We start from the raw sequence: 25,323 nt of genomic DNA, 5'->3' as shown, positions 1-25,323 counted from the left end.
CTTACACATTTTTATTTTCTATAGTCATACATTTACTTGTTATATACGTCCTTCTTATGAAGAACTTCATACGTTCTTACTAACTAATTCATGTAATAAACAAATATTATTATAATGAAAGAAATCCCACACAGTTTTGAAATATTCTATTATTTTGTTTTCATAAACCTTTTTTAATAACAATACAAAAGCAAGATCATTTGCAATCGTAATATGAGTTTTGTACAAAATATGTCTTTTCTTCTTTTTTTCTTTCTTTTTATCCTTTTCAATAAAAATTAGAATAATATATGGTATATGAAGTTTTTTTTGATATTATTGTTGCATAGAATAAAATTTTATTAAAATAACCTGACTTATTAAATGTTTTTCATATGTTTTCATCATAGGAAAGCGAAAACAATTGAAATAATAAATATGTAACATAAAAAACGTGAACTAGACGTCTTGAACAATAAGCAACCAATATAAAAGGAAAATAGTATTTTGTCAAAATTTTCATCTTACAAACTTGTATGGAATACACAGCTTTCTGAATATAAGCTTACCGTTTAAATATAAGACAATACATATCGAATTTGCCAACGCTATATTTTACAAACGTCGTGATGTATTCATAATAGGCGAATAGTTTTATAAATTTTATAAGTAGCACATATTTAAAAAATTGACGTAACTTTATAGAAGTTACCAACTGGAACATATATAACATATTTAATTATTCTTGTACGTATAGGTATACTATTTACCATTTTTTGTATTAGTGTTGAAATATTTATTAATATATTGTTATTAAATTACACTAATGAGCACTGAAAAAAGAGGGAGGCAGCGATGACGGCGTGTTTCAGTATGTTATTACTCTAATTCTTGTTTATCTCAAGAGTTTGGAATAAAATGTGGAAAAATGTTTAGGTAGTAGAAACAGTAAGAATGACTTCCTTCTAAGACAAAAAACATTCAATTATACATGTTACAATTACGCTAAAAAATAAGAATGCTTATCTTTATAACCATGATACATAGTATTATGTAATTTACTTTATAAATTCGAATTGCCGTTAAACGCATCATTGCATAGAATCAATGATCCTCAATGTTATTCAAATTTTCCTATGTCAGTTTTTTGCACTAGATAATTAGCAAGTTAATAATTATGTTCTCCTTTCTTGAAAAAAAGATAGAACAAAACTTGTTTTATTCAACTCTGCTAACAGAGTTGGTGGTCCATAATAATGCTTCACACTTCCTTATTTTTATTAATATAAACTGAAACTTCCACAATCTTTCTTGTTTCTCTTGGTAATGTTTTTTAATGCAGTATGAAACTGCTACCATAAGATGTCCTTCTGCAATTAAAAGATTTAACATTAGTATACAAAGAAGAATTTTTTATGTTATAATTTTCAGTTATAGTTATACAATTAGTAGTCTTTATTAGCAAACATAAAAAAACTTACTTTGGTTATAAAGATGTAAAATTACATTTCTCAGCAGCACCCAGATTTAGAGGATTCAATTGGACGCCCATGTTCTATTTTCACCTTATTTGCAGGATCACTGTTTCCACTTGATGGAGGACCCACTCTAAGTTTTATTTCTGCAGCCATTGTCATAAAAGCTTGTTCTACATTCATTGCATTTTTTGCAGATGTTTCTAAGAATGGTATACCAAGTTGGTCTGCATATTCCTATTTACAAAATTATACAAGAAGTTAATACAATTAAAATGTCAATGTTATTATAGCTTTCTTACTTTTGCTGTTGTGTAATCAACAACTTTTTTAGTGTGAAGATCACATTTATTGCCAACCAGCAGCTTATTCACATTATCACATGCATAACGATCAATCTCTTCCAGCCATTGTTTAACATTATTAAATGTTTCTTGATCCGTACAGTCATAAACAACGATAATACCATGTGCACCCCTATAATAAGAACTTGTAATTGTTCTAAATCGTTCTTGACCTGCTGTATCCCAGATTTGTAATTTTATTGTTTTTCCATCTAGATCAATTGTTCGTATTTTGAAATCTACACCAATAGTACTGATATAACTTTCTGTGTATGTGTCATCAGCAAAACGGAGTAACAGACATGATTTTCCAACTCCAGAATCTCCAATTAAAAGTAACTTAAATAAGTAATCACTGCAAAAAGATGTTTACGATAAATAAGGTTAAATTATATTAAATAAGCAATGTACATAATTAATTCCAATTTATAATTTATTTTAGTTAATTTATGACGACATTTATTTTTGTTAATATTTAAATATGTTTTGTTTAATTCCAAAATAAAAAAGCAATCAATACAAGGTCATAAAAGCAGATAAATATATTGTTAAGTATTCTTTGTATACAATGATATATTTTGTTTAATGATTAAAATTTATAATAATTAAACTTAATTGATATAAACATAACTATTTCTAAACAATAAATAACATATGTAAAAGATTATTATAATCAGGAAATAAAATTACATTGTATTACACAATAATGATTATATATTTGATCATAAACATAAAACATGAATAACAATTAGAAATCTGGAAAAAAATTAATTTGTAAATATATAGCAAAAACAGCAATCTTTTTAAAATCTTAGATATAAAATCATAACAGTTTTTTTGTTATATATGTACTTTATTTTATTGTTATTTGTATTATTTTCACACATGTAATTTAACAAAACATTCAAACACAATACAAGTAACAACGAACTTTGCCTCATACTTTTTATAACATTCTACAAGATCAATTTTCTCAAATCACTTTTAAAAATTTTTTCATGTATTCGCGTATAAGTTTTCCAGATTTAAAATTTGAATTTATCAAAAATAGTTAACACAGATCAAGAAATGAATTTATACAAAAATTGAAAATAAGAAAAACAACAGAGAATGAATTTCTAAAATATGGCTTGTGAACATGGGTAGAAAGAGAGACAAAGAGAGGGGGGGATGGTGAATCTGTCAGATAGTAAACGTTAAACAAAACTTTTTTCGTATTAACGTGGCTGTATAAAACATTAATAGCATTAAGTTTGTCTTTTTAGCCTCGTTCGTTGTTACAGTTATAAATAATTGATTATATATTTCACGAAATGAACATATCTTAGATATACTTATGTCTGCGCAAAAAGAAGTTTACTTACTATTCAGGATTCATTGTGGACATGCTACGCTCAGAACACGCTCACTAATATCGTGTACCGTCGTTAAGGAAATCTAAAGAATGGACACGATTCGTTTCGACGATGTGACGGTGAAGATTCACAGATCACGTTCTTCGATACGAATGAGCTGTAACAATGGCGGTCACGGTAACTCCTCCCAAACCAGCAAATGAAATGTCTACCATTGACGTAATGCCAGAATGGCAGCAGGTGCTGTTTCACTCCCTCTATTTGACGGGACACGAGCGATTCCAGCACGAGAACCACGTCTGCGCACTTCTTATCTTTTAGGAACGCTTCTCTTCTCTCTTTTTCTAGGGTTTTTTTTTCTCCTCTTATTCTCTAATTCGTGTATTTTTTCCAATATACATTATTTTCAAAATTTATGTTATTATAAATAAATATAGTACCATATACTTAGAAATGCCATACAAATAAAATTGACGTGTTAATCCTTTTCAATTGGATATCGATATCGAAAATTTTATTAATCTCATGTATTGTTATACATGCATCTAAAATCACGGCCTTAGAACGTATTTTCAAGCTACAGCTACCTGAGTATTATCAGAGATAAGTAAGTAGGAAGATCGCTGATGAGTATAGGAGAATTTCAGTCAAAAGATATTCTATAAATTACCGCCTCTAACGGTTAGACGGCCGAACTATACGCACATTTCTTCCCCCCCCCCCCCCAATATGTTTGAAGGAAGAAACCACGATACATATGCCGTGAACATAGGGATATTTTTACTATAATTACTATGTCCATAATGTATGCATAGTGAGAGAGGAAATGTGTTTGTATGTTCGGTTGTATATACGGGATTGCGGTCATATACTGATATACGCGAGATCACGATTATGCACAGGACCGTAATTTGTACCTACTGGGCCTTACAGAGTTGAACGAAAGCATGCGCTTAATGGTGATTCGAAAACGAGCGGCAAAACACTGCGCCATGTCGTAGAACGAGCATTTATAAGTATTTGATCGTCATTTTCGTATAAGAGTTGTTTAAATTATTCTAAAATTACATAATTACCAGAAATATGTTAAATGTAGTTTGTTCGTAAATTGTAAATGCTATAAATGTGTTGTAAAATGATCGTAAATGACCTAATATCTGGAATGAAGATATATACAGAGTGTTTCTAATCTGTAAAAAGTTTTTGAAATTTTAAGTAAAAAGTATAGGTTGAAAGGAAATGCTCGTTTATTAATATTATAATTCTGATTTAAAAAATTAAATTAAATTAGGTTAGATTGATAAAAAATGGATATTGAATGATTAATAGAAGAAATACATATAGAACAATAAACATAATCTGACACGTATAAAATGGTCTCACAAATGGTAATAAATGTATCTACGACGTGGTGTCGTATCAATCACACAATTCACACAATTTGTTATACAGAAAATTATGAATTCGTTAAAAATTATATAATTGTTGTAAACTTTCATATTGAATTGAATAAATATTTTATTTTGCAAATGAATAAAGCGTTTAATTATTTCAAATCCATCCGACATTCACAATCCTTAAATTTTTTCCAATTTCGATTCCTTTAAGGAATAAATTACAAAAAATAACGAAACAGTTCAAGAAAATTGATAAGTATTGGTAAGTATTAAAAAAATAAAATAACATAAAATGTATTTGCAACCAATTCCTGGAAATGACGTCATTTTCTGACAAAATCCGAGAGTTAAAAATTTGGCGTTCGAACGAGCAATTTGTCGGCCAAAATAGTGATTTTGTACGAGGAGAACATGATAGCATAGGAGATGATACAAGTTCACTGATTCTTGAAAATAACTTCATATTGCAAGACTGTTCTAAAACTGACATTTTTGATTACTAGGAGATAGCATAATTTTGCCGATTCTTGGAAATGATATTATACTTCAGGAATTGTTCAAAGTTGAAATCTTCAGATTCTCGAAAAATTTATTCGTCAAAATCTCAATTTTGAATCAGGAGAATATAATCTTATAGAAGGTGACACTATCTTGAACTAGTTCTTGAAACTTGGCATCATTTCTTAGGATTTTCGAAGGTTATTTCACGATCTTTTTTTTATACAATTCATTTTTAAATTTTGCGTATTTAAATTTTTAAATTTTGTGTTTTTATCTATTTCCCGAATTCAGTGTTTGATTTTTTATGAGATTAGGTAACAAAAAGAACATAAATAGCAAGATTTTAAAGTGCTGTTAAACTAATCTGACTTATTGAAACTCTTTCTAACTACATTTTATATAATTATTTTGCAATAAATAATCTCATTTTCTATTGTAGGTATTGTATAATCATTTATTCTAAGAAGATCATTGCTTGTGGTTGCTGTTGGTTGCTGCTGGCTGCTTGTGGTAGGAGTACGAGACCTTACAACTTCGCTCGTGGACGCTTACACGGTCAGGATTGAAAGTCCTTCCACATTGTTTACACGGGACCAATTGACTTAAGTGAGATTTCCAACTGGCCTCAGCCATTGCATCTAAGTCAACTGTTATATCTCCCGTTTCTAAGTTACCTTGATACAAATTACCATCGTAAATAAAAAATAATAAATTATTGCATTCATTATTCGCGCATGCAATGGAAAAGAATATTACTTTTATCAATTCTACATAATAATTATCAATTGCAGATCAACCCTTCACTTTGCGTGATGAACCAATGGCACAAGGAGCATTTGCAGTATTTGATAAAGCTCGACTTTGTGACTTCCTGACTCTAATCGTGTCTCCCTCTAATCGATATAGTTACACTGACCTTAAGTTCATTGGTAAGGCGCGGGTCATGCAACTGATATTTAATTTCCACGCACAATAATCACTAACTATTAAAGACTACTATAAAAACTACTGATTCGATACGAATTAAAAATGAAAAAAGATCCATGCACCTGTGCTCCGAATAAAAGCATTCAGGTGAATCGATTACGGGGGTTGTTCAACTCTTGACATCAATTAAACCAAAGTGCATTTTTCCCGCCAATTGAAGTTGCTGCATTTAAAAAATGAACGTAACTATAAAGACATGCAAGTATGATAAGATATTTGACTCACGAGCGTAAATAATTTCAGGTCTCTCTGGCTCTTTTCTTCTTTGACCTGGCGATAATTTTTGGTTCTCCACGTGCCATTTTCTCAAGCATTGTGGTTCGTGAATGGCTATGCTAGTAGATCCGAAATCTCTACCACATATGTAACATGTGACCGTCTTCTTCTGCACATTATCCTAAAATCAATTTTCTCCAAATAACTATTTCGTTGATTATCTTCGCAGATTTAATAACACTTAAGTGTAAAACGACACAATTTTTATTCATAACAATCGATATAAAAAATTTGTACATAAAATTTAACTGGTACAATAGAACACCACTGGTGGATGATCGCGTGGGAACGCTTATGCAAATTGGATAATATAAGCATGCCTTCCGACACGACTCACCCCCGTTGGGCTGCTTAGATTTTCTTGCACGTTCATCATTTCTGACTTCTGTTGCCGGATCGAATCCTTCTTTCGAGGCTGAGACGATTGCTTTTCCTTTTCTATTTGCATTCGCTTGATGCATTGAGGCTCGTGTATTTTTATACTCTTCGTGCCGAAGTTTCTGCCACATGATTGACAAGTAAGCATAGGAGGTCCTACTCGTGACGTACCGGGAGACTTTTCACTAAGGAAGCTTTCTGCTTTCTCTGGCTCGGTATTCTACAGTTTAAAGGATATGTAACAAACATCCTATTAAAGAGTTAAGACTGGATAAGCACTTTCACCTTTATAGAACCTTTACAGCTTTTCTGATGGACTGTCAGCCGTTCTGGTAGAAATGTTCTTCCACATTTCGAGCAGGGAATCAATTGTGCCTGAAATACAATTTGTCATCATTATCTTGTCCCGTGCTTCCATTCAGTGTTCTCTATGATTAACACGTCAGTCAATACGAGAACTTTCAGAGAGGAAAAGTTCTTTTCAACGAAATTTTGAACTTAACGAGTCGCAATGCGGTTCTTAGTTTTTAGATTAATCATGCCGTTGCTCTTAAACAACCAAGCCCGTGATAAATCTAGGGCAGCACCTTGAACACGATAGGACTGGGATATTACAGTGCGTGACATACTCCCTGTGTGGAACCAGAGACTTTACATACGGATTCCGCTGAATACACTGGTATTTCTGTTTCTACGTATGCATAAGAAATGTGCAAGGGTAAACCTTAACGAGCCATTCCACTATTACGTTTACTATAATCGATTTAATCAGTAGGAAGCATGTTTGTTCATAAAAACATTTGCATACTTTAAATTAACATGGAATTTGCAATTTTGCATCTATTAATACTAATTCTTACAAGGGAAGAAAAATTGATAAATAAACATAAAATAAATGAATGAATATAAAGTATAAATAAATCCAAAATATACGTAAATGAATTAAGTATGTAAATAAACAACCATTTCGATACTATGCATTTTTGACAATCCATGACTTCATGTATTTAATTATATTACGATTAGATCGCAGAAAGTCATGTAATAATGTTACATCACCGTTCGGGAGAGACAGTCGTCAGCCGTGACAAACATAGTGGAATGACTCATTCAACTAATCGAAGTATGTTACTCCATAAAGACAAATACGGAAACGTTTAACGATTCAGGTAACTCTGCCTAAAGTCCACTCGATGATTAATCAAACCGAATAAAATTGACTTGAATTTTATGAGGTTCGACAAAAATCTGGTTTAAGGACATTATATTTGCTGAATGGAAGACTCACATGATTAAGGAAACATTTAAATCACAGGATACCTGACTTTCTTCCCATGCTACTGCATTCCATTCTGAATGATTGATGGCGATGTCGGGCCTCTGAGGTATCGGGCGCCTCTGGTTCACGGGCAAAGAATTATTTTCCCGTTCCCACTTCTGCCACCATCAATATTCATTAATTATTCGATTAAGCTTAAAGTTATAGCTTTATATATCACTGATGAATAGTGATCATGCTAAATGATAATTATGCTAAATGGTAATTACTTCCTTAAACAGAAATTTATTGCACAAACTTCTAAAAACAAGTAATGCCTTCACGAAAATTAATGCTTATATCAGTGGCTATAATTTTCTTTACATACTCTAATTCATTTTCAGAAGTTCATACGAACGTTATATCAAAAGCTCTAGCGTTTCAAGTATCTAGTTTTAAATTTACAAAGACTCCTTCATAAGACGCAATAAATATCAAATTGGAAGTGGATATGAATTTCAAAGCGATTCACAGTAAAGCAACGTAACGAACACACGATCGATCTACACACGATCTGCAACACAGGTAATGTTCTTTCATGAATAGTCTATAGACAAATTTAGACTCAGTCGAGGTAGTATACGAAATTATCGAACCGAATGTATATACACTAAAACCGCGACACATATGTAAATTACATCGCCTCGTGATAATGTTCAACTATAGCGAATAAGTGTCAGTTCTTGTGTACGTATAAATGTTTCTCATATCCACTAAATAGATATGATCGCGTATATATATGCATATCGATCTTGCAAAGAGCCTTGATGTATTACGTGTCTTCAGAGATATCCAATGATATTCATGCATTGTATCTCACATAATCGCGAGTATGAATAATATATAGAGTTCAAGTTCAATGTGAAGTTAGATGCTCCCTTTGCAAATACATACCGGGTTACGGTAAACATTTTGTCTATTGATAAACGTGAGATACGCACGCAATTTCTTTTTAACATTGGAATAAATTAAATTTTAATTCAGTAAAACGAAATCTGACGTATTGATAAGGCTATATGAAGTAGCGTGAACGTGTAATAGGAAAAATATTAGCATAGAAACTACTTGCATTTTAAACGTGATAAAAAAAATATCGTTTTGAAGCTTTATGAAATTTAAAGGCACGAAGTAAAATAATAATTATAGTTGCGCATTTACGATGCTACTAACCTGCATGCATCTAGGCTCGTGAATAGGAAAGCTGGCGGTACCAAATTCACGGCCACATATGTAACAAGTAATGGTCCTTGGCCCCTTCTTAATTGGCGCTGACGAAGGTCTACTCGATCCATTAGATCGTTCTTGAAGATAGCCTGATTTGAAATCCTGAACAAGCATTTCCTCCACTTTGTTCTTGCTCTTATCGCTACGAAAATTCAAGGCAATGGGCTTTTGAACAGTTTTTGGTATCGTGGTCCTTGACTTGGAGATCGTAGAACTGTCCTTCGCCTTGGGTTGACTACCCTTCGGATGACTGTGAAACCGCTCTGGTTGGTCCGGCTTTCCACAGCTCTTGCAAGGTTCCGGAGCGCTCTTTGTTGAAGAGGCTGTGAACACTTCCAGGTCGTTCTGTATGGTGGGTCTTGAGCTCTTCTTCTTCAACGTAGACAAGGAAGATACCTTGTGGCTGACTGTTCCGTTTCTAATTGTAGATACATAATTTTATTTTTTATTTCCAACTTTGAATTTATTCTGTTTTTGGATATATTTCTCACAAACAATTTTTACCATTTCTACAAGCGGAATTTTCTATACATTCTTGTCTTTAAATTTTCTTAACGAATTCCCTAAATTTTCACGAACCTATTGTTGTTGTCATCCAGTTTCGTGTTATCCAAGCTCTTCTTTGTAGACGCCGCATACTGCCTACTTATGCGCGCTTGTTTCTGCATCCTAGATGATACAACCGACACGTCGATGTGACTGAACCTCGAGTCGAGAATTTGTTCAAAGCTACGTCGTTTGTGGCGTATGGAGAAGGGTCCGCTGCACCACGACACCTCACCGTTCGATGCTGAGCTATATTGTTGTCGTTGTCGCTCGACACCGGTGACGTTTTGTCGGTACCTTGACGACGAAGGGAATGACGATGTTCCCCCACTAATTGCTTTTGAGAGACGAAACCGCATCATCGAGTCAACGAGTAACTCTTTGCTGAGAAGAGACATGTCCAGCTTGTCGACCAGATCGGGGTCCAGCACAGTTGGTTTTTCGAGATTCGCGGTCTTCGGTCTTTCCGGTTCATTGTGTAAGGAAGCACCGCGTTTCATCTTCGGTGGCCAAGTGCTTGTATCCGGTATCTTTAATTTTCCTCGCTGCTTTCCTTTTTCTAAATCATTTTCGTACTCTTATATTTTTGGATAGGAAGGATTCTCTAGATAGTTGCTCTAAATAATTTTTTCCATCTTAGATGTTTGGATAGATAGGAGTCTCTACATAATTGCTTTAAACGACCAAGGAACTCACATTAGTGGTAAAAATCAATGGATGTTGATTTCTTCTTATGTATAAAAAATAATCTCTGGCTATGGATTGGTCGAAACTATAATGTAGTATGATACGTAATATTGATATAAAATACAACGTAAAGGTTCAAGGATAATTCCGCTTAAAAAATAAATACATTTCCATAGCCAGAATTAGAACACTCTACTTTTAATGCTAATTATTTGGAAGAAATTACCGCCTACGTTTATTCTGGGTTTTTTGCAGTTTTATGGCTCAATTTGCATAAAAGAAAGGCTATATATAAAACAAATCATTAACTACTACAGCATATGCAGTTTCTCGATGTTAATTAATTGATTAATTCTCTTATTTAATTTCATTACCATTTCCTAATTCAATTTAATATGTAAGTGCAGTATTAGAATACAAATACAATGTCGTTTATTTTTCTTCTTTTTAATAAAAATGTAATAAACTTTACTTACTATCCAGCATATCCAAGTCATCCTTAATTACTAGAAAAGTTTTTTCGGATAAGAATTCCGCCGGGCTCTTTTTCCATTTCATGATTTTTGCGGTCGACGCCGTGATATTGGAGTGAATTATCACTTTGAATTTACAAACAACGTCACGATCAATTGGAAATATTTTGTACTATTTCGATAACACTGATATAAAAAAACGTTTTTATATTTTAGAAGTAAACTGGTATTTAGAATTTCATAATAGATCTTTATATAAATTTATCGTGTTTTAAAATAAATAAAAAGTATAATCGATCATAATAAGACACACTTGAATTTTCATCATTCTTTCAATCGATTATTGGTAAGAATTTCTGACTCTCTGACGTTTATGGTTATGGAGATTGCAAACTAATTTTTCTTCGGCTATTAAATCGTCCTTTCTCACTATTAGTTCACTTAATTTAAGTTCCAACAAAATATTCATGTTGTCACTTTTTAATTATTTTGTAATTCTTTTCGATCCCCATAAAGAAATTTAATTATGGTTCCAATGATATATTTATATATTTATGTATATAAATATCAACTCGATTGCGATATTTTAAACACAAACGATCTTAGTCAACGTTCTAGATTGTATAGTCACAACGTTGATAGTTCCACGTTTTCAGAATGATCTACAAAACCAGTAGCAGTAAACATACACATGAACGTACTAATTATCATAACTGTGAGACTCTGCACAGGAGAAAATTACGCATTTCTAAAATAAACCATAAATACACATGTCTTCCTTTTCAAATATTGTGCAATAAGTACAAATAAAATATAAACATTTTTTTAGACGATCGACAAAAATGTATTTCTATATTGACCGGTTCGTGAAGATCATCGAAGCGGATTTTATCTTGTTTTATTCAATCAAGAAACTTCATTGTATTGATTTGTATCGTGCACGACTTTTAGAAATGCGATTTTAAACGCGTAGCCCTTTGTCAGCGAAACAGCCGGTGTACTGAGCTTCGGTTTACCTTGCCATTGGTTACATATAGCTTTTACCTTTCGCTTTGTGGTCGACTGTGTGAGAATACAGGTGGCTACAAAAATCGATTTAACAACTACTATTAAACAACTATGCCGTTGTTCGTTTGTGTATGTTCACGTCGTCAGATGAAAGTTTGTTACCACATTGATATTTTAAACGTGAGTGTATATAAAGAATCTTTTCAAAAATAGACGAGTACTTCTTTTCTTATTAATATGTCAATGGTTTTCATGTTCTTTATAAATAGTTTTTATATTGACACTTAGTTTGTATGTATTTTGAATATAATTTTAATATTACTGGATTGATTATTAAACTATGTTATACGATAAAGTGAAACGCTATTTAGATAATACTTTCAATTTTGTAACAACGTTTTATTTAAAAACGTGCGGGTATGTTTCACATACCAAGAAAGTAACTGCTCTTGCATAGAAAGTTGTGCAATTTTATTCATCTACATACGCCATGAGAAATGTGGGTATGCAATTGATAGAATTTTATAGAAAGCATGTATTTTCTATTTACAATAGTAGTACGTATTGTATAAATATAAAATACTAATATATTATCGTCTGTATCTATATCGCTTGAAATGGAACCATAATTGGAAAATATTATTGTGGAATTGACACCTAAATCCACGTTTATATGAATATTCCCATTCTCTATTAACGATTTTGAATGCAATATCTTCATAAGGTGGGCCTGCATGAAATCGTAAAATAGCAAAGTCCTTATTATCTGCACAGGGTGTCTGAAAATGATAACACTTTTGTTAATAAAATATTCAAATCATCAGCAATAAAATAAAATTAATTTGAACGATATATCTTACCAAGAAATATTCAGGAGTCGTGTTTTTATCTATTAAATCCGGATAAAATATATTAAATTTGTAGCCTTGAACGATTTTCGGTGGTGGATTATCCATATCATAATGGGTTTGATTATATTTATTCCATTCGAAACCAGTATGAACTCGATTGAAATATCTTGGTTTTCTGGGTCTATACTTGTCAGACCAAAGATAGATCTGTGCTTCTAAAGATGACTCAACACTAAATTGTGCTTCATCAGAACTCATGTTTTTACGTGCTTCTCTATGCATTGCTTGTTCTTCCGCAGTCATAACATTCTGGATTTTCCGACCTGTACTGAGTACTTGATTTCTTGCATATTCCAACCGCTGATTATCGTCCTCTTCTAAAGTTACTAATGTTCCTGGTTCAAGTTGAGAATAAGGTATATATTTTGGAGAATAACCTCCTGTTTCATATTCACAGAAAGATTCTGACAAAAGATCATCAGCTGCATTATTAGTCTCTTGATCATCGCTGCAAATATATAAAAAACATTTGTATATTTGGAATTTTTCATATGAGTACATGTGACAAAAAGACTACATACTCTGATTGACTTTCTTCACTTTTTTCTGTTACTGTATTAGCGGCTTGTTCTTCTTGTTTCTCTGGCTGCTCATCAACTGGTTGCGAACTCTCGGTTTCATTTTCCGTTCTAGCTACACCTTGTTCGGCAATTAAAACTTCCAATTTTTTACGTAAATTTTCTTGATGCCGATCTCTTAATCGTGCTCTTGCCATGTGCGCTGAGGAGTATAAATGACTGATACAATCAAGCGAGTTAAATAATATGATTCAAAGTATACGTAGGTAACTTTTAACGCTTACCTTTAAGTTGAGACAAAAGACTTTCCCAATATCCTATATCAACGCCTTCAGGCTTTCCTGTAATTTTTGCTTCAATCTGTAGTTGCAAAGCTTCTAATTGTGCTGCTGTTTTTCCTTTAAAAATAGCAGTCACATCTTTAGCGACTGATTCATGTATTCCTTCTCTTCTACCCACAGCTGGAAAGATACAGTAAATTTGTAAAAACTATAAAAACAAAATTTCACCTGTACAAGCAAAAAAAATGTACCTACCAACTTCATACTCTGATCTCTCTAATTTTCTCAATTTATGCAGTTCATCTTCAACAATTACTGTAATGTCATTCCAATAATCTAAATTTTTTCCACGTTCTAATTCTTTATAAACTTTAATATCTTCAATGAGATCTTCTAAATCCTTCACATGTAATCCACGTAAGTAAGTGTAAGGTTCATGCATTTCTACAGCATCAACTTCTTCCTCTGCACTGATATATTTGGCAAGAAGATCAATTGGTTTTGCACGACCATCTTGTATTCTTATACGTGATCTTAATCTTGCCTGTTCTAAATGAAACTGATCTTCCTGTCTTGCCCATTGTTCCAATTGAGCAGCTTCTTTTCCTCTTTGAAGCATTGTCATCTCTTCTTCTCTTTGTTGTCTTTCCAATTCTCTCTCCTGTCTTCTTTTCTTAACTTTTTCTAATTCTCTTTTATTTTCTTCTTGTTTATGTCTATTCCTAATTTCTAGTTCTTCCCTACTTACACCAAGTAAACCTTCTTTTTCAAGTTTTTTAGACCATACGAATGTGGAAAGTAAATTTCCATCACCAAATGGATTATCTGTATTCGTATAATGTAAATAATCATTATCCCAGCCCATTCTTTCTTTTCTTTTACGTTCTTTAGCTTCCTTCTTTTTTAAACGCCGTAATCTTTTTTCCTCTGGTGTTTCTGTAGCTTTCATCAATTCCTTTTGACGTTTCTTGTCTTCGATTTGTTTTTGGCGCTGTTTCTGAAGCTTTTCTAAAAGCTTCGTAGAATCTGATGAAGAATTAGATGAGGATGAATCGCTAGAATCACTTGGACTTGATGAAGATGACGAAGATGATGATCTAAAATGAAAGAAAATTAGAAAATAATAAACTTTTAATCCATAACCTCAAAAGTGATCATTTGAAAGTGTTTACTAACCTTCTTCTGCTTTTATGTTTCGAGGATTTTTTACGCGATTCGCGTGATTCTGAAGAATCTCTGTATCTACATTTTTTATATCTTTGACTACAGCTTTTAGAGTGTTTATGTCTCGACTTTGATCTTTTAGAATGGCTATCATAGTCACTGTCACTGTCCTTATGAGAAATTCTACGTTTATATTTATATCGATTCGTATCGTCCTTTTTTGATCCTTCACGGCCTTTTCTATGAGAATACTTCTCCATTTTTAATAAAAATATGAATATCGTATATTTTCACAGAATGTTAATATTATTTGACATTACTATCTTGACACTTAACCTCACGAAATATATTTTCTCAATGTACTGAGGGCATTGAACGCCATCATTGAATTTAGGACAGCTGATTCCTATTTACTACGTGTATAAATTTCCGTTTATATTTAATGAAACAAAAATACACAATAAATATTAAATATCTTTATAATTTCATAAAAGCATAATGAGTTGATAAAAATTATTCGATTATTGTTTCTATTTTTTTCATATAATCATTTTTTAATGAACTGTCAATGACTAGGGAGTAGCTTTCTTCCACTCTTCTTGATGTTACATCCGTTAACTTTCAAATTTGTGGGTATACGTTGTAGAAGGAAGGTTTTCGAAAACACTCGGCTGCGTTTTATAGTGTTTAGTGGTGAATTGCCTCGAGCATTTGTGATAATTCTGATTGGATCAAGATGTCGAACAAGATGTATTATTCAGATAAATACTACGATGATAAATACGAATATAGGTTGGTATAAATAACAGCAGCATATTATAATGTCTCATTTAGATTTCGATTTTGGCCAAATGTGCCATTTTGAATCGTTTTGCTATATGTACAAGTATACACTTTCTTATTATATATTCATATTGATATTTTCTTAATGATATCATTCGAAAATTTTCTTATAATGAGGAATGTATTCATTTCGTTGTATTTTATATACCTAATTCCGTAACTTCTTTGTCTAATTTTTGGATGCAGAGGTAACGTATCATTTAAATGGCCGTCTGGCACGTTCTTTTGTTTGCTTAGTAGCCTATCCACTCTTAAACAATATTGAAATTGGGATGGAGAAATGAAAAGAAAGATAGAATATTATAAAATGTTAATACAGTCATGCAAATTTCATGATCTTTCTTATTGAAATATGTATATTTTTACTTAAAAAAGTACTTTCTAATTGCCACATTTTACAGTATGTTACAAATTTCTTTTGCACTACTATTTTGTTTATTAAAATCCACCATTTTAAAAACAGTGTATAAATAAAAACATAAGATTATTGGTAATACATATATGGATGTATGTATATATTACTTATGGTTCTTTTATTAGGCATGTAGTACTACCAAAAGAAATGATTAAATTGGTTCCAACTACTCATCTCCTCTCGGAACAAGAGTGGAGAGCTATTGGTGTTCAACAAAGTCAAGGATGGGTTCATTATATGATTCATAAGCCAGGTATGCCAACTGGTTGAATTCTTTATTATATACTATTCAAATTTTATTATTATCCCCTGCTCTTTACTTTAAATTGTATTTACAAAATAAATTTTTAATAGAAGATTAGTAGAAGTATTTTAATTGGTAAATACTTGTGTTTCAGAACCTCATATTTTACTCTTTAAAAGGAAAATAACATCTCCACCACCAGAAAATTGATTGTACTGACAGCATTGTAACAATTTGTAAATAATACTCCAAATCATTGTTAATATTCATAAAACAACTCAATTATAGCAGCTGATCATTCTAGTGGCTTGTAAAATCAATATAAATGCAATGTTAAGTTGATAAATTTATATTTAAAATTCACTGAGACAGAGTAACAATTTTGTTCTTTCTAAATTCTTTGTGGAAATAACGTAATTCATTGTTTTAATTTTTCCTTTTAATGTGTCATTCCAAAAAATCAACAAGAGAATTGTGTATATATGTCTATAAAATCCCTTAGTTTTTAATTACAGTTTAAATAGTACTTATATTTTGGATTTACCATGACAGCTTGGTATTTCATTTAATAAGTAAAATTTGAGTATTCTGATTCTTTTCTGAAAATCATAGTTCTGTAGCAGATTTAGTTATTCTGTTAAGGATTTATTGAGTAAAGAAAATTGTCATTTTGTGATTAAAGTGCCTTATACAAATGTACTAACTATTAAGGTATATTTTAGTATTACATGTTTAGAATAATCATTCCTTATGTTTAACAAGAGTGATATAGTGGAAAAGTGTATCTTTAAATGTTAAGTTTTCACCAGTTGCATTGATTTTAATCTAGAATTCCAATATTAATAATTAAGTATCAAATTCTGCATTCATTACATATCTTGCCATACAATTTTTTATATCATTCAGAATTACATATTGCTCTTAGTTTACATATAATGTTATCTAGAAGCTGCTCTCTAATTATATGTATTTCTTGCAACATTTTATCAGTATTTCCGAAAAGTAATTTTTACATCTAAGTATTAAATGATTCACTTATTTTTATTAAATGAAACCTATACTCTTTGTCCATTCTTAAATAAACATTTGTAACAAATACATGTCAGTTTAATTTTATTTTCCTTAAATAATTTTATTCGCGAATATGTGATATGTATTGTAATTATTTGTATCAGAATTAACTTTCAACAAAGAATTATGCAAACCAAATTGCGTTGATACAAGATACATGTGTTTCTTCATTTGTATTCTTGGGCGACAAAAAGTGAAACAAATTTAGCCGAATATGCGAGAAAGGAGGGGCAGAATAATTAACACAATCACGTGACTGACCTCAATCCAATTATACAAACATCGTCCCTAGCGGTCAAGTAATTCTCACACTAATTTTTGTAAATTTTACATTAATTAAATCATCGTTTATGAACTGACGTATATTGCGTGCTACAGTTCGTTTCACTTTTATTACATAATTTCGTTACCATTTCTAACAAGGAAGCAAGCGATTAGCGAAATCCATCAAGATTAGAAAAAATTAATTTACATTTTTATAATTAAACCAAATAACTAAAAATAATATCTGCGAATCAAATAAAAAAAAGATTGCGCTATAATATGTATAATAATATATTTTTTTGAAATTCAAAATACCAGCGCTATATCATTTTTTCATTAACAGTTTCATCCAAAAATATACGATATGTATTTCGTAATAATTATGGTTTGACTTGTACGTGTGCCAATTACCGAACTGTCTACTATATAAGGTATAACCATTCATTCAAGTTTCGAATGTATATGTCGATTGAGGCACACGCGGTTTCGCAAACCGCGTGTATGTTTGCGCGCGTGCAACATCGTAGGATCTCCGGCTACATGGTGAAGGTACGTAAGAAAAACGACGAAGAGGGAGGATAGTGTAGTCGGAGTTCGGTGAAAGGGGGCAAAAGGATGCCGAGGCACAGAGAAAGAGAAAAAGATAGAGGGAGAGAGAGAGGTGGGATATCAAAAGCAAAGGGTGATGGAGAGGGAAAGAGATAGTTGATTTCTGACGCACACATGGTTGCATCCGTACTATTCCGTACGATACGAAGGGCTCTGTTCTCATGGGCCGGTCGCCGTCGCCGACAGTCCACGAGAACAGAGCGTACCGATAGTACGACGATCGCGCTCGCGGGAAGAACAACATTTCGCGTACTCTAAATCGAAGCGTGATCAGCATCCCGATTAAAAAATTAGCACGCGCGCAACGTGATTCGATCGCATTGCCGCGCACGCAGTTTCTTCTATCGACGACCACAATCGTGAATAGAACTAATTTATCGGGTAAGTCAATTTTTTTTTATAAATACCCAAAGCGAATATTTATAAAATATACGAGATATATCATTCTTAGGGAAATGAAAGCATTCGAGGTTGAAAGCCGTTGTAGTTGAATGACATGGTAGTTTTATAGAAACCTGATAGCGATAATTTAAATTTACTTTTTTAACAGTGATATAGGAGGTAAACGTCTAAACAATGTGACAGGAATCAAAGGGTAAATAAAGTCGTGTCTCGTTGCGCTCATCTTTGCCCCGACTGTAATTATGATCTACATAACACTTACGACTTTTCTCATTGCGTATCGTTAGATGTATCTATTGTGCTAGTAAAAAGAGTCGAATGATTTGATACAATGCGCATCTTGTCTCCACAATAGTCAATCCACGTACACAATAGAGAAATAGAAATTGAACGCGCAAAAATTTGGCCGGAAAATGTTTGATTTCGGCATTGTTTTAAAATGTATTGTATATCGAGAAAGGTATATGTATCTTTAAACAGTTATAAATCAAGGAAAACTGTGCCTTTATAAAAGTCTGCAAAAAGCTAAAAAAGAAATTCTTTAGTCATTACTATCTTGAAATGACAAACAAACACTTGAAATTACGATTTTCCACGCATGTAATTTTTTCTTTTCTTCTAGACATGTGACACCAGTGTTATCTGTGTATTGAATATCTTTATTTAGACTTACTCATAGATACGCGCTTCGCACAATAAATCCATAATTACCATGCTTCTTTGTTCATTTGATGAATAATATATCAAGTGTGTTTCAAATTTTTAGAACACCGCGCGTTCTTCATCGTACGGTTACTATCGCCATGTGCGGTTCAAACAAGAATGGCACGTGTATTTGGTTCCTATCGTCTACTTTCATTTGCCCTCGCCCGGAGCGCATATAAATCGAATCTTCTATCTTGCTTAATAATTATGTCAACACGAGATCAGTTTCGGTTACGTCTCTCTTATTTTTCTTTTTCCCTTTTTCATATTGGTGAAATCAGTGTGAAAACTTCCACCGCGCATGAAGAAAAATAATGACAAATTTTTCTGCAGTATACAATTTTATTAGTGGATGGAACGTAAAGGCAGATTTCCAGGACAGTTTAAACCGGTTAATACCAGTTTCTGCGAGATATACATACATACATATATGTATACATAGCACGATGACGAGAAAATTTGTAGTTTTAATTTATATTTTTATTCATTAATTAATTTTATCAGTTTAATATTAATTGATCGAAGATTCCTGATAAAAACATGTATGCATCTTTTATAATAAATTTGGATAGATTTAATTACGCCATACCGTTTTTTATGATAAGAATATTTGATACCGGATGCTGCGGAATTAGGGAATAAACATGAACTTAACACCATGTACTGTAGGGTTAATTGGTGCTGTCAGATGATGGGTATGCTTGCATGATGCGTGTCGCGGGCAATATTTAAATGAACAATTAACATTTATAAATATTTCATATCGTTTGTGTTATATAATAAGTTATATTATGCATCATCTAACATGATGATTAGAATGCAGGATCAATGAGTCTTGGAGCACACCTTGAGGACTGTTTTTCTGTTCACTTTTGTAATTATATGGATAAGTATACGTTTTGTGTGTACATTCCATCTATAGAATATTTTGCTAGACTTACGATCAAGAACATGTTACAAATACCCTGATAATATCGGTTTCAATTATTGCTTAATATATTTTATCGATAATAAAAAAGTTTAATGTAACAGAAAGTTATAAAAATATTTTAATTTACTCGAATTAAGTCTGAATGTACACAGCATATAAAATTGAAGATACATAAAACTTATATGTAATTTTAAATAAGCCAAATTATGAATTAAAAAGTTCAAGAAATTGATTATTTGCAACCAACAAAATTGATGGAAAACGTAAATAAGGTAATTGCATTATAGAACAATACCTGCCGCAAGATAAAAGCGTAATTTATGATAGTATAGTAATAGGGGCACAGACCACTACCATGTTTAGAGACGTTTAGTAATATAAAATTAATTAGTCTATATTTACCTGCATTAATTGTTCATGAATCTCAACCAACGTTTAAATCTGGAACACTCTATAGTATCTTATATTTATCCATTATTTCACTCCCACATGTCAGTCTTATCACGGTCTTCCACACATGTGCAAATATTTTAATATGTTTACAGTTATAAGAACGACATTACATTTCGACAGGCTGGCATAAAAAGATAGTAGAGTAATTAGGGTGCTATCTCTTTCATACATATACTATATATATAATTATATATATATAACTGTCTGAAGCAATATCTTATTATCATATTACTAGAACGACTCATGTAATATATTTCTGAGAAATGTTATGTTAATTTTAGTCAAGACGCAAATTTACATCGATTCCGCGCTGTATTAAGTAAGACTAAAAATATTGTTGCTTTTTTTAGGAAAAAAGACGATATGGCTCATCCAAAAAAATGGAGAAGTTGTATGTCAGAAAACATGCTGACAATGCTTACAGTAGCCGCTGTAGTGGCGGGTACGATTTTCGGTTTCATCTTAAGAAATGTCAGAGACGAACCATGGACAAAGCGCGAAGTTATGTATATTCAATTTCCGGGAGACATATTTCTTCGAATGCTCAAAGCGCTTATATTACCACTAATCATTGCTAGCATCGTTAGCGCAATCGGCGGATTAGATCTTAATTTATCCGGTAATTAAAAAAACATGTGTATACTTTTTGCAGATAATCGTCTGTGACGAATGGATTGCGTGGGTGTACAAACTTGTTTACGTGAAGATGCCTGGTTTGGTAAAACACAGATTACCGGTATTTTCTGGTGTGATTTAGCTTAGTCAGAGAAAAAACAATTCCGATAACAGATGTCCTATCTTTTTAAATTATTAATTTAGAAGCATTAATGACCTAATAATTATATAAGAAAGAACAATAATAGATACTCTCTCTCTCTCGAATCAGCATTTTTCCGTTAATATTCTGTTTTTCGTTGTTTAAACGATTGAAAATGATGATTTGTTATCTCACAGTAACAATTCCAGCATCCACGTTTTGCAAAATACTATTACGTATTAATCTTAGTATATCATTAAAGGAACGAAATAAAAATTTTGAAATGTATTTAATTTACAGGAAAGATTGGTATAAGATCAATTTACTATTATGCATCAACGACAATATCTGCTGTAATTCTTGGTATAATTTTGGTCTTAATTATTAGACCTGGAGAATACAGTACACATGGTATGATCGCAAAGAATAATGTAGCGCCAACTAGAGATATTACAACTACAGACACAATATTAGATTTAATCAGGTATAGCAATAAATATTACATTTGTATTACAATAAGTTTCGATTTTTTTTTACGAAATTTTATTTTTAGGAATGTGTTTCCGCCGAATCTTGTACAGGCTTGTATTGCTCAGGTATATTAATTTTCCTATAAACATTATTGATTAATATTGTATAATAAAAATTTTAATTAATTAATATTGTGCTTTAGTACCGCACAGTACTGATAGAGCCCAAAAATAAAACAGGGGGTAAATATTACATTTAAATTAAATTTGTTTATAATTGTGATTATATTAATGTATTTTATAAACAATTTAATATTTTTTCCAGTAAACAACATACAAGATTGGGACATAAGTCATAAATATGGAGATGGTATGAATACTTTGGGGTTGGTTGTATTTGGAATTGTGTTAGGAATAGCTCTTAGTAAAATGGGTGAACAAGGAAAAATTCTCTTATCTTTTTTTGACGCTTTATCTGAAGCAACAATGCTTATTACTAAATGGGTCATATGGTAAGCAAATGACATAACAAATTATTTATTTAATTAATTTAAGTCATGCAAAAAGTTTTATTTTTTTATAGGACATCCCCAATTGGTGTGTTCTTTCTTGTTACTTCAAAGCTTTTAGAAATTCAGGATATTGGTGCTATTGCTGGACAATTAAGTTTATATTTCATTACAGTATTATTAGGTTTGATTATTCATGGTTGTGTAACACTTTCTGTTATATTCTTCATTTGCACAAAGCAGTTGCCATTTAAACTCATAGGCAAGATGACTCAAGTTTTAGCTACAGCATTTGGTACCTCATCAAGGTGAATTATATGAATTAATTCATTCTAGAAAACGTGTCAGTAAAAGTTTGGGATTTATAAATAATTTATTTCTGTGAATACAGCACTGCCACATTGCCAGTAACAATACAGTGTTTGGATAATATAGGTGTAGACCAGAGAATTACAAGATTTGTTGTTCCAATTGGTGCTACCATTAATATGGATGGGACTGCATTATACGAAGCTGTTGCTGCAATTTTTATAGCTCAAGTCAGGAGAATTCCATTGACTCTCGGCAATGTTATTGGTGTTAGGTAATTGTTGAATTAAATGAATCGAACTTTGAAACTTAAGCTTAAAATCTTAACAACTTTGATGGTTTGATATACTTTTGTAGTATAACAGCAACTGCAGCCAGCATTGGAGCTGCTGGCATTCCACAAGCTGGTCTTGTTACAATGGTTATGGTGTTAGATACTGTAGGATTGCCTGCTGAAGATGTAACACTTATCATTGCAGTAGATTGGCTCCTGTGAGTTATCCCCTTTGGCATAATTATTAATCAAATTAAAATTTTTTACATTTTAAATAATTGTTAAATTCGCCTATAGGGATCGTTTCCGAACCACAATAAACGTCATATGCGATGCACTCGGAGCTTGTGTTATTGAACATTTAAGTAAAAAAGATCTTGAAGCAAGTGCAAATCTTCAGGAGGAAACAATCGAATTAGCCAGAGTGAGGAAAGCAGATGCATAATTTTTTAGTTTTCTTGTTACAAATTCGCCATGATATTATATGAACACAATTTTACTGTGTTCATGATATTTTTTATATACTTTATAGTCAATAATTTGTACTAATGTATATTCATGTTGACTCTAATTTTAATTTATATGATAATCTACACATAATTATGTAATTACAAAGTATTTTAATCACAAGAATGCTGTTAGATACTTAAAAAGATTGTTACTGTTGCATACTTAACAAAAAAAAGTGATCGAGTATTAATGTACTTTAAAAGATCAAACCTTGATTTATTTATGTTCATAAATGTATTAAAAATACATAGTTTTTCTTATTTAAAAAAAATATTTTATTGCAATTACTCTTCTATGTGAAATTTTAAATATTATATATTCCATTATATTAAAACATTCCACAGATTTATAGAATACAACTAATATAAAAATTATATTTAATACTGCTTCACTTCTGTACATACATAATATTTATTAATTTAGATTTTATTAATATAATCTTAGGAATAATTTCTTCTAATCATATTTGAAAATATACATTATGAATTCTTTCTATAGTTTCATGTTCTTAAATTATATGAATTCCTTTAAAATTTGTTTAATTATATCTTTAAAAATGATTGTTTAATCATAAACATATATATACCTTGAAAATAGCGAAGATTTGTATTTACATTTACAAAGCAATTCTTTTGTACAATTATGCGTCTAAAAGAACTTAACGCCTTGATTATCATCAAATAAAATTAATTCTGCTTTCTTATTTCCTTCCAGTGTTTTAAGTGCTCTGATTAATACTTCTGTATCAAGTCCATAAAATTCTAAAAACAGGAAGCATTTGTTTTACATCATAATTTTTCTTATCTTCCTGAAATACAACTTTTATAAAAGTACATACCCTGATTTGTTGTATCTTCTCCTTGTGTTAACTCAAATAAAGTACATACGGAACCAACAAATCCATTCTCTTGTGCCCAGTTATAAATAATTTCACCCCATTCTTCCAAAGTATGCCAATAAATTAGCCACCTTTGTCTTGTCTTATCTAATGGGCTTGCATTCCCTGATCTTGCTAATTCTTCCAATACCAATAAGATAGCCTCTGATGGTAATTTGCCTGTTTCATATATTAAGGAATAAATTTGTAGGCAAGTAATGAGTTTATCATTTTACTCAATCATTGTTATTGTAAAAAGGATACGATTAATTGCAGTATTATTAAATAACGGGCTTGAATGCACTTCTCTTATATCTATAATAGACTGTTTTGTTATACGATAGTATTCTAGGATTAAGCTTTTCCATGCTGCTAATTGTTTAGCTCTAGTATCTGAATGAGGCTGAAGTCTGAAAGTTTTCATCAAATATTTAAATATATAGAATGTCAGAAGCTATGCTTATGTATGTACATAAATCATAGTTTAAAATAGATGATCAACATAACCTATTAATACTTACGTAAAAAAAGGAGGAAAACTGTATTGCCATGGCCATTCAATTTCTGCCATTATTATTAATATATCAAAAAACTTATGTGAATCACACGATGATACAAGTAGTTATACCTCCGAAATATTCTTCATAACAAAAAAGGATACTTCTGAAAATTCTAACAATAGGAACAAGTATTTCTGAATATGTCATCTACAATTACAATATACGCGAATGCGGCTGGGTGGTTGATTGGCTATCTTATCACTCTGAAATTGTTTTCTTAGAATCAAAACTATATTGCAAGAAAAATTAATCAGTTATAAAACTAAAAAAGTAAATGTGAAGAAAACAAAAGCTAATT

General features: G+C 31.5%; 5 protein-coding genes across 7 annotated transcripts; 2 read left to right on the top strand and 3 right to left on the bottom strand.

Annotated features, from left to right (window-relative positions):
* Positions 1 to 590: 590 nt before the first annotated feature.
* LOC117205347 (ras-related protein Rab-1A) lies at positions 591 to 3,477 on the bottom strand. Its single transcript, XM_033443657.1, has 4 exons — positions 3,163 to 3,477; positions 1,757 to 2,153; positions 1,461 to 1,691; positions 591 to 1,349 (listed from the first exon to the last, which is right to left on the bottom strand). Exons 1-3 carry the CDS (start codon positions 3,183 to 3,185, stop codon positions 1,491 to 1,493), a joined length of 621 nt encoding a protein of 206 aa, XP_033299548.1. The 5' UTR covers positions 3,186 to 3,477; the 3' UTR covers positions 591 to 1,349; positions 1,461 to 1,490.
* Positions 3,478 to 5,400: 1,923 nt separating this feature from the next.
* Positions 5,401 to 15,285, bottom strand: LOC117205343 (cactin). The gene is made up of 12 exons (XM_033443653.1): positions 14,835 to 15,285; positions 13,914 to 14,755; positions 13,662 to 13,838; positions 13,381 to 13,579; positions 12,809 to 13,307; positions 9,814 to 10,280; positions 9,181 to 9,652; positions 8,013 to 8,129; positions 6,978 to 7,067; positions 6,652 to 6,912; positions 6,264 to 6,435; positions 5,401 to 5,725 (listed from the first exon to the last, which is right to left on the bottom strand). The coding sequence occupies exons 1-12, from the start codon at positions 15,080 to 15,082 to the stop codon at positions 5,520 to 5,522; spliced, it is 3,750 nt and encodes a 1,249-aa protein (XP_033299544.1). The 5' UTR covers positions 15,083 to 15,285; the 3' UTR covers positions 5,401 to 5,519.
* An 84-nt stretch (positions 15,286 to 15,369) lies between these two features.
* On the top strand, positions 15,370 to 17,422 carry LOC117205342 (cyclin-dependent kinases regulatory subunit-like). Its single transcript, XM_033443652.1, has 3 exons — positions 15,370 to 15,614; positions 16,206 to 16,333; positions 16,479 to 17,422. The coding sequence occupies exons 1-3, from the start codon at positions 15,559 to 15,561 to the stop codon at positions 16,532 to 16,534; spliced, it is 240 nt and encodes a 79-aa protein (XP_033299543.1). The 5' UTR covers positions 15,370 to 15,558; the 3' UTR covers positions 16,535 to 17,422.
* A 753-nt stretch (positions 17,423 to 18,175) lies between these two features.
* Positions 18,176 to 23,834, top strand: LOC117205337 (excitatory amino acid transporter 1). Of its 2 annotated transcripts, XM_033443645.1 has the most exons (10): positions 18,176 to 18,649; positions 21,110 to 21,378; positions 21,817 to 22,000; positions 22,070 to 22,112; positions 22,190 to 22,229; positions 22,312 to 22,498; positions 22,570 to 22,803; positions 22,887 to 23,078; positions 23,162 to 23,296; positions 23,376 to 23,834. In XM_033443645.1, the coding sequence occupies exons 2-10, from the start codon at positions 21,123 to 21,125 to the stop codon at positions 23,521 to 23,523; spliced, it is 1,419 nt and encodes a 472-aa protein (XP_033299536.1). In that variant the 5' UTR covers positions 18,176 to 18,649; positions 21,110 to 21,122; the 3' UTR covers positions 23,524 to 23,834. The 2 variants fall into 2 exon arrangements, with proteins under 2 accessions (XP_033299536.1, XP_033299537.1); XM_033443646.1 differs by lacking the exons at positions 18,176 to 18,649; positions 21,110 to 21,378 and adding an exon at positions 21,414 to 21,495.
* On the bottom strand, positions 20,797 to 25,289 carry LOC117205341 (vacuolar protein-sorting-associated protein 25). 2 transcript variants are annotated; one of them, XR_004487217.1, is made up of 5 exons: positions 24,987 to 25,289; positions 24,730 to 24,875; positions 24,427 to 24,645; positions 24,175 to 24,349; positions 20,797 to 20,880 (listed from the first exon to the last, which is right to left on the bottom strand). XR_004487217.1 is itself a non-coding variant. In XM_033443651.1 (4 exons), the coding sequence occupies exons 1-4, from the start codon at positions 25,034 to 25,036 to the stop codon at positions 24,237 to 24,239; spliced, it is 528 nt and encodes a 175-aa protein (XP_033299542.1). In that variant the 5' UTR covers positions 25,037 to 25,289; the 3' UTR covers positions 24,172 to 24,236. The 2 variants fall into 2 exon arrangements, 1 of the variants encoding a protein (XP_033299542.1); XM_033443651.1 differs by lacking the exon at positions 20,797 to 20,880 and having other exon boundaries at positions 24,172 to 24,349.
* Positions 25,290 to 25,323: the final 34 nt, after the last annotated feature.

This window comes from Bombus bifarius, unplaced genomic scaffold, assembly GCF_011952205.1.
Source record: "Bombus bifarius isolate JDL3187 unplaced genomic scaffold, Bbif_JDL3187 scf7180000007990, whole genome shotgun sequence".
NCBI classification, from domain to species: domain Eukaryota; kingdom Metazoa; phylum Arthropoda; class Insecta; order Hymenoptera; family Apidae; genus Bombus; species Bombus bifarius.
Note: the sequence above shows the minus strand (reverse complement) of the source record. Positions and strands in the feature narration are given on the sequence as shown.